Source organism: Mesoplodon densirostris, chromosome 14 (genome assembly GCF_025265405.1).
Source record: "Mesoplodon densirostris isolate mMesDen1 chromosome 14, mMesDen1 primary haplotype, whole genome shotgun sequence".
Taxonomy (NCBI): domain Eukaryota; kingdom Metazoa; phylum Chordata; class Mammalia; order Artiodactyla; family Ziphiidae; genus Mesoplodon; species Mesoplodon densirostris.
The window spans coordinates 35,855,298-35,871,611 of NC_082674.1; the positions used below are offsets into that span (position 1 = coordinate 35,855,298).

A 16,314-nucleotide genomic window follows, 5' to 3' on the forward strand; every position below is an offset into this window, starting at 1 on the left:
TTAAGTATATTGTGCCACTCCCTTCTGGCTTGTAGAGTGTCTGCTGAGAAATCAGCTGTTAACCTTATGGGAGTTCCCTTGTATGTTATTTGTTGTTTTTCCCTTGCTGCTTTCATTAATTTTTCTTTGTCTTTAATTTTTGCCAATTTGATTACTATGTGTCTCGGTGTGTTTCTCCTTGAGTTTATCCTGCCTGGGACTCTCTGTGCTTCCTGGACTTGGGTGGCTATTTCCTTTCCTGTGTTAGGGAAATTTTTCACTAATCTCTTCAAATATTTTCTCTGGTCCTTTCTCTCTCTCTTCTCCTTCTGGGACCCCTATAACGTGAATGTTGTTGCATTTAATATTATCCCAGAAGTCTCTTAGGCTGTCTTCATTTCTTTTCATTCTTTTTTCTTTATTCTGTAATGCAGCAGTGAATTCCACCATTCTGTCTTCCAGGTCACTTATCCGTTCTTCTGCCTCAGTTATTCTGCTATTGATTCCTTCTAGTGTATTTTTCATTTCAGTTATTGTATTGTTCATCTCTGTTTGTTTGTTCTTTAATTCTTCTAGATCTTTGTTAAACATTTCTTGCATCTTCTCGATCTTTGCCTCCATTCTTTTTCCGAGGTCCTGAATCATCTTCACTATCATTATTCTGAATACTTTTTCTGGAAGATTGCCTATCTCCACTTCATTTAGTTGTTTTTCTGGGGTTTTATCTTGTTCCTTCATCTGGTACGTAGCCCTCTGCCTTTTCATCTTGTCTGTCTTTCTGTGAATGTGGTTTTTGTTCCACAGGCTGCAGGATTGTAGTTCTTCTTGCTTCTGCTGTCTGCCCTCTCCCACAGGTTTTGGATCATCATGTTTTCATTTTCATTTTTCTCTATGTATTTTTTAATTTCTTCTTTGATTTCTTCAGTGATCCATTGGTTGTTTAGTAACCTATTGTTTAGCCTCCATGTGTTTGTGTTTTTTACAATTTTTTTCTTATAGTCGATTTCTAAGCTCATAATGTTGTGGTCAGGAGAGATGCTTGATATGATTTCAGTTTTCTTAAATTTACTGAGGCTTGCTTTGTGGCCCAGCATGTGATCTATCCTGGAGAATGTTCCATGTGCACTTGAGAAGAATGTGTATTCTGCTGCTTTCAGATGGAATGTTCTGTAAATATCAATTAAGTCCATCTGGTCTAGTGTATCATTTAAGGCCTATGTTTCCTTATTGATTTGCTGTCTGGATGATCTGTCCATTGATGTAATTGGGATGTTAAGGTCCCCCACTATTGGGGACTGTGACTGTCACTTTCTCTTTTTATGGCTGTTAGTATTTGTCTTGTATATTGAGGTACTTCTTTGTTGGGAACATATATGTAAACAATTGTTATATCTCCTTCTTGGATTTTTAAAAAAAAATTATTGGAGCATAGTTGATTTATAGTGTTATGTTAGTTTCAGGTGTACAGCACAGTGATTCAGTTATACATACATATATATATATATATATATTCATTCTTTTTTAGATTCTTTTCTCATATAGAGTATCACAGAGTACTGAGTAGAGTTCCCTCTTTTTCTTGGATTGATCCCTTGATCATTATGTAGTGTCCTTCTTTGCCTCTTGTAACCATCTTTATTTTAAAGTCTATCTTGTCTGATATGAGTAATACTACTCCAGCTTTCTTTTGATTTCCATTTGCCTGGAATACCTTTTTCCATCCCCTCACTTTCAGTCTGCATGTGTCACTAGATCTGAAGTGGGTCTCTTGTAGACAGCATATATACAGGTCTTATTTTTGTTATCCATTCAGCCAGTCTATGTCTTTTGGTTGGAGCATTTAATCCATTTACATTTAAGGTAATTATCGATATGTTGTGTTCTTATTGCTATTTTCTTAATTGTTTTGGGTTCATTTTTGTAGGTCTTTTTTCCTCCCTTCCTCTTTTGTTCTCATGTGATTCTATGACTATCTTTAGTGTTGTGTTTGGATTACTTTTTTTGTGTGTGTGTATGTCTATTGTAGATTTTCGGTTTGCAGTTACCATGAGGTTTTCATATAGCAGTCTCTATATAAACAATATTGTTTTAAGTTGCTGGTCTCTTTGTTTCAAATGCATTTCCAATATCTTGCATTTGTACTCTCACAATTGCTGGTTTTGATATCATATTTGTGTGTGGATGATTTCTGACCTTTATTATATGTTTGCCTTTACTGGTGAGCTTTCCCATTTGTAATTTTCTTGTTTCTAGTTGTGGCCTTCTCTTTTCTGCCTAGGGAACTTCCTTTAGCTGGTTTGGTGGTGCTGAATTCTTGGAGCTTTTGCTTATCTCTAAGCTTTTGATTTCTCCATCAAACCTGAACAAGAGCCTTGCTGTGTAGAGTATTCTTGGTTGTAGGTTTTTCCCTTCCATCACTTTAAATATATCATGCCACTCCCTTCTGGCCTGCAGAGTTTCTGCTGAAAAATCAGCTGATAACAACAAGGGAAACCCCATAAGGTTGTTTGTTGCTTTTACTATTTTCTCTTTGTCTTTAATTTTTGTCAATTTGATTAATATGTGTCTTGGCACGTTCCTCCTTGGGTTTATCCTGTTTGGGACTCTCTGTGCTTCCTGGACTTGAGTGTTTCCTTTCCCATGTTAGGGAAGTTTTCTGCTATTATCTCTCCAAATATCTTTTCAGGCCCTTTCTCTCTTCTCTTTCTAGGACCCCTATAATGTGAATGTTGGTGCATTTAATGTTGTCCCAGAGGTCTCTTAGACTGTCCTCTTTTCTTTTCATACTCTTTTCTTTTTTCTGTTCTGCAGCAGTGATTTCCACCCATCTGTCTTCCAGCTCACTTATTCGTTCTTCTGCCTCATTTATTCTGCTATTGATTCCTTATAGTGTATTTTTCATTCCAGTTATTGTATTGTTCATCTCTGTTCTTTAAATCTTCTAGCTCTTTGTTAAACATTTCATGTATCTTCTTGGTCTGTGCCTCCATTCTTTTTCCAAGATCTCGGATCATCTTTACTATGGTTACTCTGAATTCTTTTTCAGGAAGATTGCCTATCTCCAATTCACTTGTTGTTCTTCTGGAGTTTTATCTTGTTCCTTCATCTGGAACATATTTCTCTACTGTCTCATTTTGTCTAACTTTCTGTATTTATGGCCTCTGTTCCTCAGGCTGCAGGATCGTAGCTCCTCTTGCTTCTGGTGTCTGCCCCCAAGTGGGTGAGGTTGGTCCAGGGGCTTATGCAGGCTTCCTGGTGGAAGGGACTGGTGCCTGCCCACTGGTGGATGGAGCTGGGTCTTGTCCCTCTGGTGGGTAGGGCCATGTTAAAACGTGTGTTTAGAGATGGCTGTGAGATCAGGATGACTTTAGGTAGCCTGTCTGCTGATGGGTGGTGCTGGGTTCCCACCCTGTTGGTTGTTTGGCCTAAGGTGTCCCAGCACTGGAGCCTGCAGGCTGTTGGGTGGGGCCAGGTCTCAGTGCCAAAGTGGTGACCTCCAGGAGAGCTCATGCCAATGAATATTCGCTAGGGCCTCTGCCACCAGTGTTCTTGCCCCCACCATGAGCCACAGCCGACCTCTGCCTCCCCAGGAAATCCTCCAGGACCTTCCAGTAGGTCTGGCCCAGGCTCCTATGGAGTCACTGCTTTTCCCTGGATCCCAGTGTATGTGAAACCTTGTGTACACCCTCCAAGAGTGGAGTCTCTGTTTCCCCCAGTCCTGTGGAGCTCTTTCACTCAAGCCCCACTGGCCTTCAAAGCCAAATGCTCTTGGGGCTCCTCCTCCTGAAGCCAGACACCCCCAGGCTGGGGAGCCTGATGTGGGGCTCAGAACTCTCATTCCTGTGGGAGAAGCTCTGAAATATAATTATTTTCCAGTTTGTGGGTCACCCACCCAGTGGGTGTGGGATTTGATTATATCGTGAAAGTGCCCCTCCTACCATCTTCTTCTTTGTCTTTGGACGTAGAATATCTTTTTTGGTAGGTTTGAGTCTTTTCTTGTCGATGGTTGTTCAGCAGTTAGTTGTGATTTTGATGTTTTCATGGGAGGAGGTGAGCTCAAGTCCTTCTTCTCTGCCATCTTGTCTCTGCCTCTCACTGTTGGACCAAAAGAAGATAAAAAGTCACTTCCAGGGTGAGGTCTCAGGGGAAGAGGGAACTATCAGTATATCTCAGTGTCGTGATGCAGCGTTCCACTGGTGGGACTTGAAATTTAATTGGTTTTCCAGTTGGGGAACCATCCTTGAAGCTGGCTCCCCATGTACCTATTGCTAATTTTTTCCACAATCCCCAACAGATGGTCAATGCAAATCTTCATGTGGTCAATTGTATCAAATCATCTGAAAGTACCCCTCTCCAGCCAGAGTCCTCCCATCTTTGAACCTTCTGTGTAGTCTGTACTGGTTATTCCTGGGGGCAGCTGCATAGCTACTGTCCCTCCCCAACATCTTGGGGACTCCCTTTGCATCTTTCTTGTGTTGGAGCTTCAGTTTCCTGGATCTTGTGTCTTCCATTTTCTTGGTTTACTCACTTATCTTTGTGGAGCACATTCTTTTGTAGTTTCCTGGGAAAGTATACATGGGTAGTAAAATTTTTGAGACCTTGCATATCTAAAATGTCTTTATTTTACCCTCACTCTGGATTGAAAGTTTATCTAGGTATAGAATTCTAGGTTGGAAAGAGTCACTTAACCTCTCTTTGACCCTAGTTTCTGTGTGAGTCTGGATTATTTCCTTTGGGAGTGACAGACAACTCAATTCAAACTGACTTAGACACTGTCTTGAATAGCTGTTATCCCCTACACTATTATACTTTGCCTGTATTCCTCTTGTGATGTGTGTCATGAGATATCCTATGTATTATTCATTTCATATGGTCAGGCTACAGTCTCTAGTATACTTCCATGAGATTGCATGCGTTCTGTTCATTTATTTTCTTTTTTTAAAAATTTATTTATTTAATTATTTTTGGCTGTGTTGGGTCTTCGTTGCTGTGCGTAGACTTCATCCAGCTTCAGCAAGTGGGGGCTACTCCATGCCACAGTGTGAAGACCTCTCATCACAGCAGACTCCCTTGTTGCAGAGCACGGGCTCTAGGCACACGGGCTTCAGTAGTTGTGGCACATGGGCTTCAGTAGTTGTGGCTTGCAGGCTCAGTAGTTGTGGCGCACGGGCTTAGTTGCTCCACGGCATGTGGGATCCTCACGGACCAGGGCTTAAACTTGTGTCCCCTGTATTGGCAGGCAGACTCTCAACCACTGTGCCACCAGGGAAGTCCCTGTTTATTTATTTTCATCCAAATGCATTTGTTTATGCTGCCACCACCTACATGTACAGATACACAAAGTGTGCTGCATTTTTCCTCCTCTTCTGTCTCTTTTTATTCTTCACATTGATATTTCACTCACTCATGCCACAGGTGTTGGTAATATATATGAGGTCATTTTGTTCTCCTGTGATAATACTGAACTTATTACTTGTAGTTTTGCATCTGTGGCTTTAATATATTATTCTAAGGCATTGTCTCAGCAGTTTTGTCATATGAATTACATGGACCCTCTTCCATTATTCTCTTTAAAAATTTTTCTTAATATCATACCTAATGACATCTCAATTTATCCAGACCTTTCTCTCTTGTTTTCTCTGCTCTCATTTGATTGTCAAGTTTCTAGGCATGGTCTTCTGATCCTCTTGACATATGTTTCCTCTCTTTTCAAGGGATAATCATTCTATGTAAACTATTAAATACAGAATGGATAAACAACAAGGTTTTACTGTATAGCTGAGGAACTATATTCAATATCCTGTAATAAACCATAATGGAAAAGGAAAAAAATAAAGCTTGCAGAAAAAAAAATTTTAAAGGGTTAATCATTCTAGTATTCCTAGAGTGTGGCCCAGAAAACTTTGTTATTGACTAGTCTTTCACTTCCCAGAGCTTACTTTCTCACCCTAAACCTGAATCTCTAGGTGGTAGAAAAGTGGGAAGGAAGCTATCTAGACCTCTACATTTTTACTTTTCCAGTTTTCCATAGTCTAAGATCTGGTTGTCAGAAGGTGCTTTCCAGGGTCCCTTAAAGGATAGCAAACACTAGGCACACATCTTCCACACACATCTTATCAGTCGTGGTGCCTTTTTCTGCTGAGCCTGAAGATGACATCTGATCCACAGCATTCTAGGATAGTGTTGGCGGTTGAGATACAACAATCTATTTGTCATTTCTGACCCTAGTAATGTCATTTATCTCGACACAGATTAGCAGAAGTCAGCCAAAATCCATGGGTTGATAGGTGCACAGGTATAGCATACCCTTTAGATCAACAGAGAGCTAATTTCACATAGAATAATCATTTAAGTGCTGTGTACCGTAAGGGGGCAGTTAATTAAGAAATAATGTTGACAACAGTATTAACATTCTCACTAAGACATGATTGAAAAATACCCAGATGAAAGAATTTTACATATGAAATAAATTATTTTATTTTTTATCACCTAATATTAGAATAATTACATTTTGAAAATAATATTTAGACATTTTGCATAAATTCATGGTCATGGAACCATTGAGCTTGAAGTTAATGAACTAATTTTATACTTAGCTAATACCATATTTAGTGTGAGTTAAAAAGTACTTATATTGATCTAGGAAAAATTATAATAGTAAATATAATTAAAAATATTTTAACTTTTTTATTTCATAATTGGAAAATATTAAGGTCTTCTACCTCAGTTGAGTATAAAAGCCAGGATCCAGGGGCTTCCCTGGTGGCGCAGTGGTTAAGAGTCTGCCTGCCGATGCAGGGGACACGGGTTTGTGCCCTGGTCCGGGAAGATCCCACATGCCACGGAGCAGCTGGGCCCGTGAGCCATGGCCACTGAGCCTGAGTGTCCAGAGCCTATGCTCTGCAATGGGAGAGGCCACAACAGTGAGAGACCTGTGTAACGCAAAAAAAAAAAAAAAAAAAAGCCAGGATCCATTTTAATATCTAAGTCAATAAGTCGGTATCTTAAATAATATTCATATTTTGGATTCAGTTAGTTCACTTTTAGGAATCTTATTTAAGGAATAAATGAATTGTGCCAATGATGTTTGTCAAAGGGCTGTTTATTGTTGTGAAAAGGACAGCATATCCATTGGAACACTTTAGTAGCAAGAGACCTCTCCCCACTGACTGTAAGTTTCCCTTGTTTAGCCAAGGATAAAAACGGTTTTGGAAGTGGCCGTACAGAGCAGGAACAGATGCGTCATATCTTCATGCAGCTTTGCTTGGCCCACAGAGTTTCTGCCAGGGATGTAGAACTGCTGGTTACCCTGCCTAAAAAAGGATGAGGCTTGCAGATGCTGAAATTCATCTTACTTGGGGTTTATATTACAGACCTTCCTCGACTTACAATGGGGTTACATCCCAGTAAGCCTATCATAAGTTGAAAATATCGTCAGTCGAAAATGCATTTAATACATCTAACCTAACCTACATCATAGCTTATCCTAACCCACCTTAAATGTGCTCAAAACACTTATATTAGCTTACAGTTAAGCAAAGTTATCTAACACAAAGCCTATTTTATAATAAGGTGTTGAATATCTCATGTAACTTATTGAATACTGTATTGAAAGTGAAAAACAGAATGGTTGTGTGCATACAGAATGGTTGTAAGTGTATTGGTTGTTTACCCTCGTGATCAAGGGGCTGACTGGGAGCTGCAGCCCACCATCATGAGAGAGTATATTAGTGCATATCATTAGTCCGGGAAAAGGTCAAAATTTAAAATTCAAAGTGTAGTTTCTACTGAGTGTATATCAATTTCACATCATCATAAAGTCAAAAAATCAGAAGTGGAACTGTCCTAAGTCGGGGACTGTCTACTTTATGATATTTTATATATATATAGTATATATAATACTATTTTATTTCTGTGCTTCATGCTTCTACACGTTAACAGACATGAGGCTTTCAGGAACTAACTTCTGCATCAGTAAAGCTACAGCTTTACCGGGCAGTATCAGTGCCCAGGTAGCCTGAGCGCCCCTCTGTTTCCAGCTGTGTCCCAGAAGGATGGATGGACTTTGGAGGCCTCTCACTAAAGCTAAAGAGTTATTCCTGTGGGGATTCCTAAAAAAGTGGTTAGAGCATGTGTTGTTTGTGTGATTTTGGAAGTGGTACAATTTCCAGTAGTGAAATGGTTCAAAATAGAACCTTGAAAGTGACATGTAGCAGAAGTAGAGTGAAGGAAAGTCTCTTGAGGAGGCACAGGGGACTGAGAGGTCGGGGTCTTAAGTGGGTTGCCCATGCCCATGTGGGTGTGAAGTTAACAAGACTAATGACAGTAGCTGAGAGGGAGAGGGAGACTGTAAGCCAGAAGAGATGACACCCATGAGGGTAGACTGATACAAGCCTCTAAGATTCTTGCCAGAGAAGAGAAGTAGAGTAATTGTTTACTCTGCTGCTGTGATTGAAGTAATAGAAGGGAAGATGGGATTCATTTTGGTAGTCTCTAAATGAACTTGTATGGTGTCAGTGCTTCTTGGACTAGGAAACCCGGGGGTCTGTGGATGCATTCTCAGAGCGCAACAGTTTACTAGTGAATTTTTAAAATTTGGGTCATTATTTTAATGGTAATCTAAAAGTTGACTTCAGTGCCCAGAGTTGAGTTTATTTGGAATTCCACCAAGTAGTCTTATACATTTAAATGAAATTATAATAAAAATAATTTAAATCAACACTATGGGATCATGAGAACTTGAGAAAATTGGCGAGGTATTATCTAAGATTCCTTCCAATTCTAAAATACAGTAATTCTGTATACTTTCTTGTACATAGAATACATTAATTTTTAGGTATTGTAGTCCTCATTTATTTACAACTTTAAAAATATTCTACATGTACACATTCGGCACAGGATAATTAGAAGATCTTTATTTTCTTAAAAAAATTAATCACCGGGCTTCCCTGGTGGCACAGTGGTTGAGGGTCTGCCTGCTGAAGCAGGGGACGCGGGTTTGTGCCCCGGTCCGGGAAGATCCCACATGCCGCGGAGCGGCTGGGCCCGTGAGCCATAGCCGCTGAGCCTGCGCATCCGGAGCCTGTGCTCGGCAACGGGAGAGGCCACAACAGTGAGAGGCCTGCGTACCGCAAAAAAAAAAAAAAAAAAAAAAAATTAATCACCTACAAAGTTATCACCTGGAAACATTCACTGTTAACATGTGATGTCTCTCTGGATTCATTTTTGTATTTTTTTTCTCTCTCTCTGTATCTATGCATATTATATATGTATGTGCATCTCAGAGAAGTAGGAAAAGAAGCTTTTTAACTGAAAACAAGGTCATGCATAATCTATTATGCATGTCTTCCCATGTCAGTATGTATATTCCTACGTCATCATTCCTGTTAGCTGCATGTTATTCCATTATACAGATTGCCGTTATTAATTTAGCCAATCAATTCCCTATTTGGGACATTTAGATTGTTTCTGTTTTTTCACTCTGATATAACACCTACCAATAAATATCCTTCAATAATATATATTTTTAGTACTATTCCAATTATTTATATATCTCATTACCAAAAAAAAGTCATTCAATTTGATCATAGCCCAGATATAATCTGGAGTCATTTATTTATGATTATCTTTTTTTTTGGTAAATATTATAGGTTTCTTGGCTTAAAAAAACACATGTATAGTAAAATAGTCTGTGTTTTTGGTAGTCCAGAGTTTTCCAAACTGCCTTCTTTGGATCCTAAAGGTTTCCTTAGGTAGAGCTTTCCCTCTGCTCCTCTTTTGTCTATTTTCTTGTAAGAGATTGTTTGTTTTTAAAAAATAGTTTTAAGAAAACAAACACAATGATTTAACCCACTGAGCCAGTCCCTGGTTAAGATGTGAAGTTAAATTTCATGATTAGTGGCAGAGATGGGATATCCTATATGCCATCCTATATATCCTTACTCCTAAAAAGAAATTTAGAATAAATACATGTCCTAGAAATAAAACAAACCCAAAAAAGTACTCTAACCTGGTATCTGGATTGCTTACTTGGAACATATTTTCAACATGTCCTTTATTTGTATGTTATCTTTTTTTATTTCCACGTCAACAAATTGGAATTAAAACATTTTAGAAGACACTAATCATCAGCTTAACCAGTAATTAGCATTGATGAGTAGAGAGAAAATTTAAGACAGCTGCCAAGTTGACCACTAAAATGAGGTTTGATTTGCTAGTATTTGTCATCTGCGGGACTTTATAATTATAATAATAGCAGTGTAGTTGCACTCTGATGGAAAGTTGACAGTTAACTTTTTCTACTCATCAAACTTAGGAATAATTCTGAAAGTTTCTGGTTTCTAGTTTCCAGGTAATTTATCATTCAAGTGATTAAAAGCTATTTTGGGCCACAATTATGAACAATAATAAAATTTTACATGTGGATGACATTAACACAGTATTTCTTTCTTTTTGAATTTCCAGGGAAAGACTACTATTATTCTAAGGTGTCTTGACAGGTAAGTGTTATGTTAACCTCTAGACTACATTTGCTTTTTCTTATTGTGTAGGGCAAGTTAGAATCTAAAAGACATATGGAAAGAGAATAATTTTGAGGCCAAAACAAAATATTTTAATTCTTAGTGAATCCTTATTATGGCTTTTACAGTCTCCTTTAAAGATAAAACCAACAACAAGCAAAAAGAATTTATACAGGATTAATATTGGATTTCCTTATTTGGGGGGAGAAATTAACATAATTACTCAGCCTACCATAGTACTTGCTTTTTTTGGCTATGCTACTCTGATATTTAAACTTTTTAGTTCTATCTAGTTCATGACTGTTTGAACGTTAATTAGTCTTCGAATTGCTTATGGGTTTTTTTTTTTCTTTTTTTTTTTTTGCGGTACGCGGGCCTCTCAGTGTTGTGGCCTCTCCCGTTGCGGAGCACAGGCTCCAGACGCGCAGGCTCAGCGGCCATGGCTCACGGGCCCAGCCGCTCCGCAGCATGTGGGATCCTCCCGGAGCGGGGCACGAACCCGCGTCCCCTGCATTGGCAGGCGGACCCCCAACCACTGCGCCACCAGGGAAGCCCCTATTTTTTTAAATTAATTTATTTTTATTTTTGGCTGCGTTGGGTCTTTGTTGCTGCGCGTGGACTTTCTCTAGTTGCGAGTGGGGGCTGCTCTTCGTTGCGGTGCTCAGGCTTCTCATTGCAGTGGCTTCCCTTGTTGTGGAGCACGGCCTCTAGGTGTGTGGGCTTCAGTAGTTGTGTGGCTCTTGGGCTCTAGAGCGCAGGCTCAGTAGTTGTGGCGCATGGGCTTAGTTGCTCCGCAGCAGGTGGGATCTTCCCGGACCAGGGCTCGAACCCATGTTTCTTGCATTGGCAGATGGATTCTTAACCACTGCACCACCAGAGAAGCCCTCTCACGGGTTTACTTTTGAAGCACATTATTGGTCTTTAAACTGTGCATGTTACCATTTGTTTTATATACTTCCTAATCTATACCATAGAAGCATGCCACCAGATTAAGATTTAGGATTATGATTGGTAGGTGTTGCAGGAAGTTGATAAGGAAAGTCTTGTTTGTTTGTAGCTTTCATTAGCTAAATGATGCCTACATTTGAACCGTGATTTCAGATTGAGAACTGTATAAAAATCTTTCATTGATGTTACCGTTAAATTGATAGTCATTAGGTTCCCAGCTCCCCACATCAAGGCTGAGCACAAACCTGCTGTCAGTGCTTCCCACGTGGCCTGGATGCAGAGAGCTTGTGCCCTAACATGGCCACCAACACTGCCAGCTCCTTCTCTACTCCCCCAACAGTGTTGCTAGGCGCTGCCACTACATGCAGGTGCCATTATTCTCTGCAGTTGCTACTAAAGATGGTATTTTGAAGGCTTATTTAATTTTTGTATAAATTCTTAATCATTTTTATCTCAATGTGTTATACAAGGTGTAACTTCTCTACTAATCAAAGTTTTTAAGAGGAAGCAAAAATAAATCAGGTAAGATGATAGCGTAAGAAAATAATTCCACCCATGATGGTAATACTACCTGTCTTTTATTGTGCAGGGATGAGCCACCAAAACCAACCTTAGCCTTGGAATATACATATGGAAGGAGAGCAAAAGGACATAACATAGTGAGTGTCTTTTTGGTGATGCTGCACTACACATACATGGAGAAGTGAGGATGCTGACATTGTTTTATATTTTCCATCTTACCTACAATCGTTGCACATATCCAGCTGTACACTTCATAGCTATGTACTTTTTAACTCAAATGCAACTCAGCACATATGAAGCCAACTGAACTGTGGGGAAATATTTTGGCCTTCTCATTTGTTATGTCTTAAAATGCTTGAATTGGATTCCTCTGTAACTTTATTGTACAGTTTTTTGGCATATTTTCTTCTTTCAAATGAGAATAACATCATGAGTTATCTTCTGTCTCCAAAAAATCTGCTAAAAATATGAATTTGACCTGTGGAATATTTATGAAAAAATACTGCTCAAAATCCAGATTATTAGCATTTTTACAAATACATCTTGAAGTTGGTAATGCTATTTGAGACCACAGGCCCTAATTGGCTATAATCCTGTTTTCAGTTGTGTTAGTGTATCTACAGAGGAAAATTAGACATTGTTCAGGGTACAGGGAGAACTTATAGTGTATGTTAGAGGAATAAAAATTCCTAAATGGAATTCTCTTTTGGAGTTCTCATATGAAAAAGAGGTCTTTTTAAAATAAAATTAGATGTACGGAAGAACAATCTAGAATACAGTAGAAGGTCCGATATCTCCCATAACACAGGCAAATTTTTTTTTTTTTTTTTCTTTTTGCGGTATGCGGGCCTCTCACTGTTGTGGCCTCTCCCGTTGCGGAGCACAGGCTCCGGATGCGCAGGCCCAGCGGCCATGGCTCACGGGCCCAGCCGCTCCGCGGCATATGGGATCCTCCCAGACCAGGGCACGAACCCGTATCCCCTGCATCGGCAGGCGGACTCTTAACCACTGCGCCACCAGGGAGGCCCAACACAGGCAAATTTTTATAGATTGATCCAGTCCAAGTGTTTGATTATTAGACAATGTATAAACAGTTAAAATGGGCTGTTGCTGCTTCCTGGATTCACCAATGCCAAGCTGGTTATTAAAACTGTGAAATTAAAAAGAGAAAAGAAAAAAAGTAATATATTGAGATGGGGGAGGACTTTATTTTTGTGACTCACATGAATTTTTGCATGAGTGATAAGCCTAGAAATGGAATTATCCTTTTCATGGGAAACTCTGAGACAACTTTCATAAGCTTAACTTTTGAGAAGAGCTCTAAAAACTTTTCTTCATCCAGTTGTGAATCAAGGAAGATTTTCCAATGCAAACTTATTTCCCCCACAAACATTAATGATTCAAATAGCAACCACAAAACAATTTTAATGGTTGAGATAACTTGTCAAAAATGCAAAATATATATATTCATCTAAAACTGCTTTAATGACCACCTGCCTCTTCCAAGTTCATGGTATTAGACACATAAAAACTCATGTGATTCTTTTTCACCTATTTGTTTCTGTTAAACTTTGTGCTATCAAGTTGGGCTTTTCCATATTCATTCTAGAAGCTTCACATCTTTCTCAGATTTAATGTCTCCTAAAAGTTCTAAGTGGAAGAGCTTTATCAGCTCCTCACACAATCTTGGTGTCCTGAAGGTTCCTTAGTATCTGGCCAGAGGCAGAGATGCCATCAGCTAGCCGGTGGTCTAGGAGAGCTGTCATGGAATAGATGGTCTTATTTCCAAGCTACCCAGCCCTTTGGCTGCCCAGCCCTTTCAATCCCCTAGTGTTGGAGTCCTCTAAAAAGGGAAACAGTTGTTGAGTCTCTCCTTGTTCTCCCACCTACCGCTTGTATGGCCAGTGCCAGCCAGTCACATTCCCCAGGGAAGTCAGGCACAGACCAGCGGCTTATATACTATTGCCCGGGAAATCCCAGTCTGCAGCCCAGACTGCCATCTGTTCTTCCCATTTCCTCATGTCTTGTCTGTGTGTCTGATTTATTTTGTGAGCTTCTGCCTCCCTCAGTTAGGATGCTTTCCTGTTCAACTATTTTATTTCTATCTAAAATTATAACTATTTTCAAAAAGATAATTCCAAATGTGTTCAGTTTGTTAATTTTATTTCTAATTTGAGTGAGTGTCTGCTACATGTGATATTTACAGAATTGGGGCCCTGTTTAATGTCTTCTATTAAGTTAGGGTAGAATTAGGGCATTTAGTACACATGTACATTCTTTTTTTTTTTTTTTTTTTTTTGCGGTACGCAGGCCTCTCACCGTTGTGGCCTCTCCCGTTAAAGAGCACAAGCTCCAGACGCGCAGGCTCAGCGGCCGTGGCTCACGGGCCCAGCCGCTCCGCGGCATGTGGGATCTTCCCGGACCGGGCACGAACCCGCGTCCCCTGCATCAGCAGGCGGACTCTCAACCACTGCGCCACCAGAGAAGCCCCCACATGTACATTCTTTTTTTTTTTTTTTTTTTTTTTTTCTTTTTGTGGTATGCGGGCCTCTCACTGTTGTGGCCTCTCCCGTTGCGGAGCACAGGCTCCGGATGCGCAGGCCCAGCGGCCATGGCTCACGGGCCCAGCCGCTCCGCGGCATATGGGATCCTCCCAGACCGGGGCACGAACCCATATCCCCTGCATCGGCAGGCGGACTCTTAACCACTGCGCCACCAGGGAGGCCCCACATGTACATTCTTAATGTTTCAGTTTTGTTCTTTGGAATAGAGGTTTTGGTGCATTTTGAGGGATGGAATAGAGAAAGGAAAAAAAATTTCCTTTCCTTTCCTTTCAAAAAATTGCCAAGAAATGGTCTTGAGGACTATAATATCTTTTTTTTTTTTTTTTTTTTTTCTTTTTGCGGTATGCGGGCCTCTCACTGTTGTGGCCTCTCCCGTTGCGGAGCACAGGCTCCGGATGCGCAGGCCCAGCGGCCATGGCTCACGGGCCCAGCTGCTCCGCGGCATATGGGATCCTCCCAGACCGGGGCACGAACCCGTATCCCCTGCATCGGCAGGCGGACTCTTAACCACTGCGCCACCAGGGAGGCCCGACTATAATATCTTGTATCCATAATTATTACTGGCTGGTACTAATGAAATATAAGAACTATTTAAAATTTTAAAACATCAAAGGACATTAATATGAAAAAACCCTGTTTTTTCAGCCAAAAGATATTGCTCATTTTTGGGAACTAGGTGGAGGAACCTCTTTACTGGACTTAATCAGCATACCAATCACAAGTGACACCTTACGGTAAGTGTGGCCAGCTCAAGGAACAGTTGTTAGTAAGTATCCAGTGGAGGCCACAGGATGAATTTGAGTAGGCTTTTGTGAACCAGAATTTGCAGGGACAGTTTTATGTTGCTTACGTTCACTTCCTTTTTATGTGCTTAAACTGTAATGCTGTCAGAGATTTTAAAAGAACCAAGGTTCTGGCCTGTGCTGAAGTGAAATAGTTGGAATTCCAACTAGTAACATATTTTGCAAGCCTGCAAACAAAATACGTCAAATAACACTTGGGCAATGAATTCACTTGGCAAAAATAAATTTGAAAACAATTATTTCTAATACCCATCCAAGCGTGAGCTAATTCAGCCCTGAGTTTTTCCTGCAGGTGGACATTATGTCTACTTTGAATTTAATGCTAATTAATACCATTGAAGCTTCATCCAAGGGAAGTCTATGAGTCAGAGGAGGAAGAAAGTCTCTATTTGCTGACCTAAAAGAAACAGAACCTGGGGGAAAACCTCAAACTGTTTGGTGGTGTTTTCCTAACAATGACTCCCACACGTGGCCAAATCAGATGTGGAAAACTGTCATCTTAGCCAAGGAAAACAAAATTTTTAAATCTGAAATATCTTACTCCTGTCAGAGTTTAACACAAACCGTTTCTGCTACCTGGACCAAATACAAAGGGCTTGACAATTATTTGTTAAATTTCAGCCATTAAGATCTTTAGAGTATGGAATTATTTCTTGTTAACAGGATAATTGTTTTCCTATAACTAGCCGGTAATGTTGGCTTTATTTGTCCAGTGATTTTTTTTAAAGAAATATGATTTACTGTCTTTTACTTATTACAAATGTAGTGTATGCTCATATGGAAAACTTGGAAAAATACTGAAAGGTACATAGAAAGTAAAAGCATCCTCAATCACATGAAAAAGAACTATCAACATATTGAGGTATTTCTTTCAGTGTTTTCAGTGTTCGTAAATATACTTTGTACAGGTGTGGGATATTGTATGTATATAGATTTAGATCTTGCGTTTGCACATATAACCACCATTTTCCCCTGACA

At 39.8% G+C, this 16,314-nt stretch overlaps 1 protein-coding gene across 1 annotated transcript in view; it reads left to right on the forward strand.

Annotated features, from left to right (window-relative positions):
* DYNC2LI1 (dynein cytoplasmic 2 light intermediate chain 1) overlaps positions 1-16,314 on the forward strand; it is a 46,916-nt gene that overhangs the window by 13,953 nt on the left and 16,649 nt on the right. Inside the window, exons 3-5 of the mRNA XM_060117211.1 lie at positions 10,444-10,478; positions 12,037-12,106; positions 15,179-15,267. Of these exons, the coding sequence (XP_059973194.1) occupies positions 10,444-10,478; positions 12,037-12,106; positions 15,179-15,267 (194 nt within the window). The remainder of the gene's footprint in view (positions 1-10,443; positions 10,479-12,036; positions 12,107-15,178; positions 15,268-16,314) is intronic.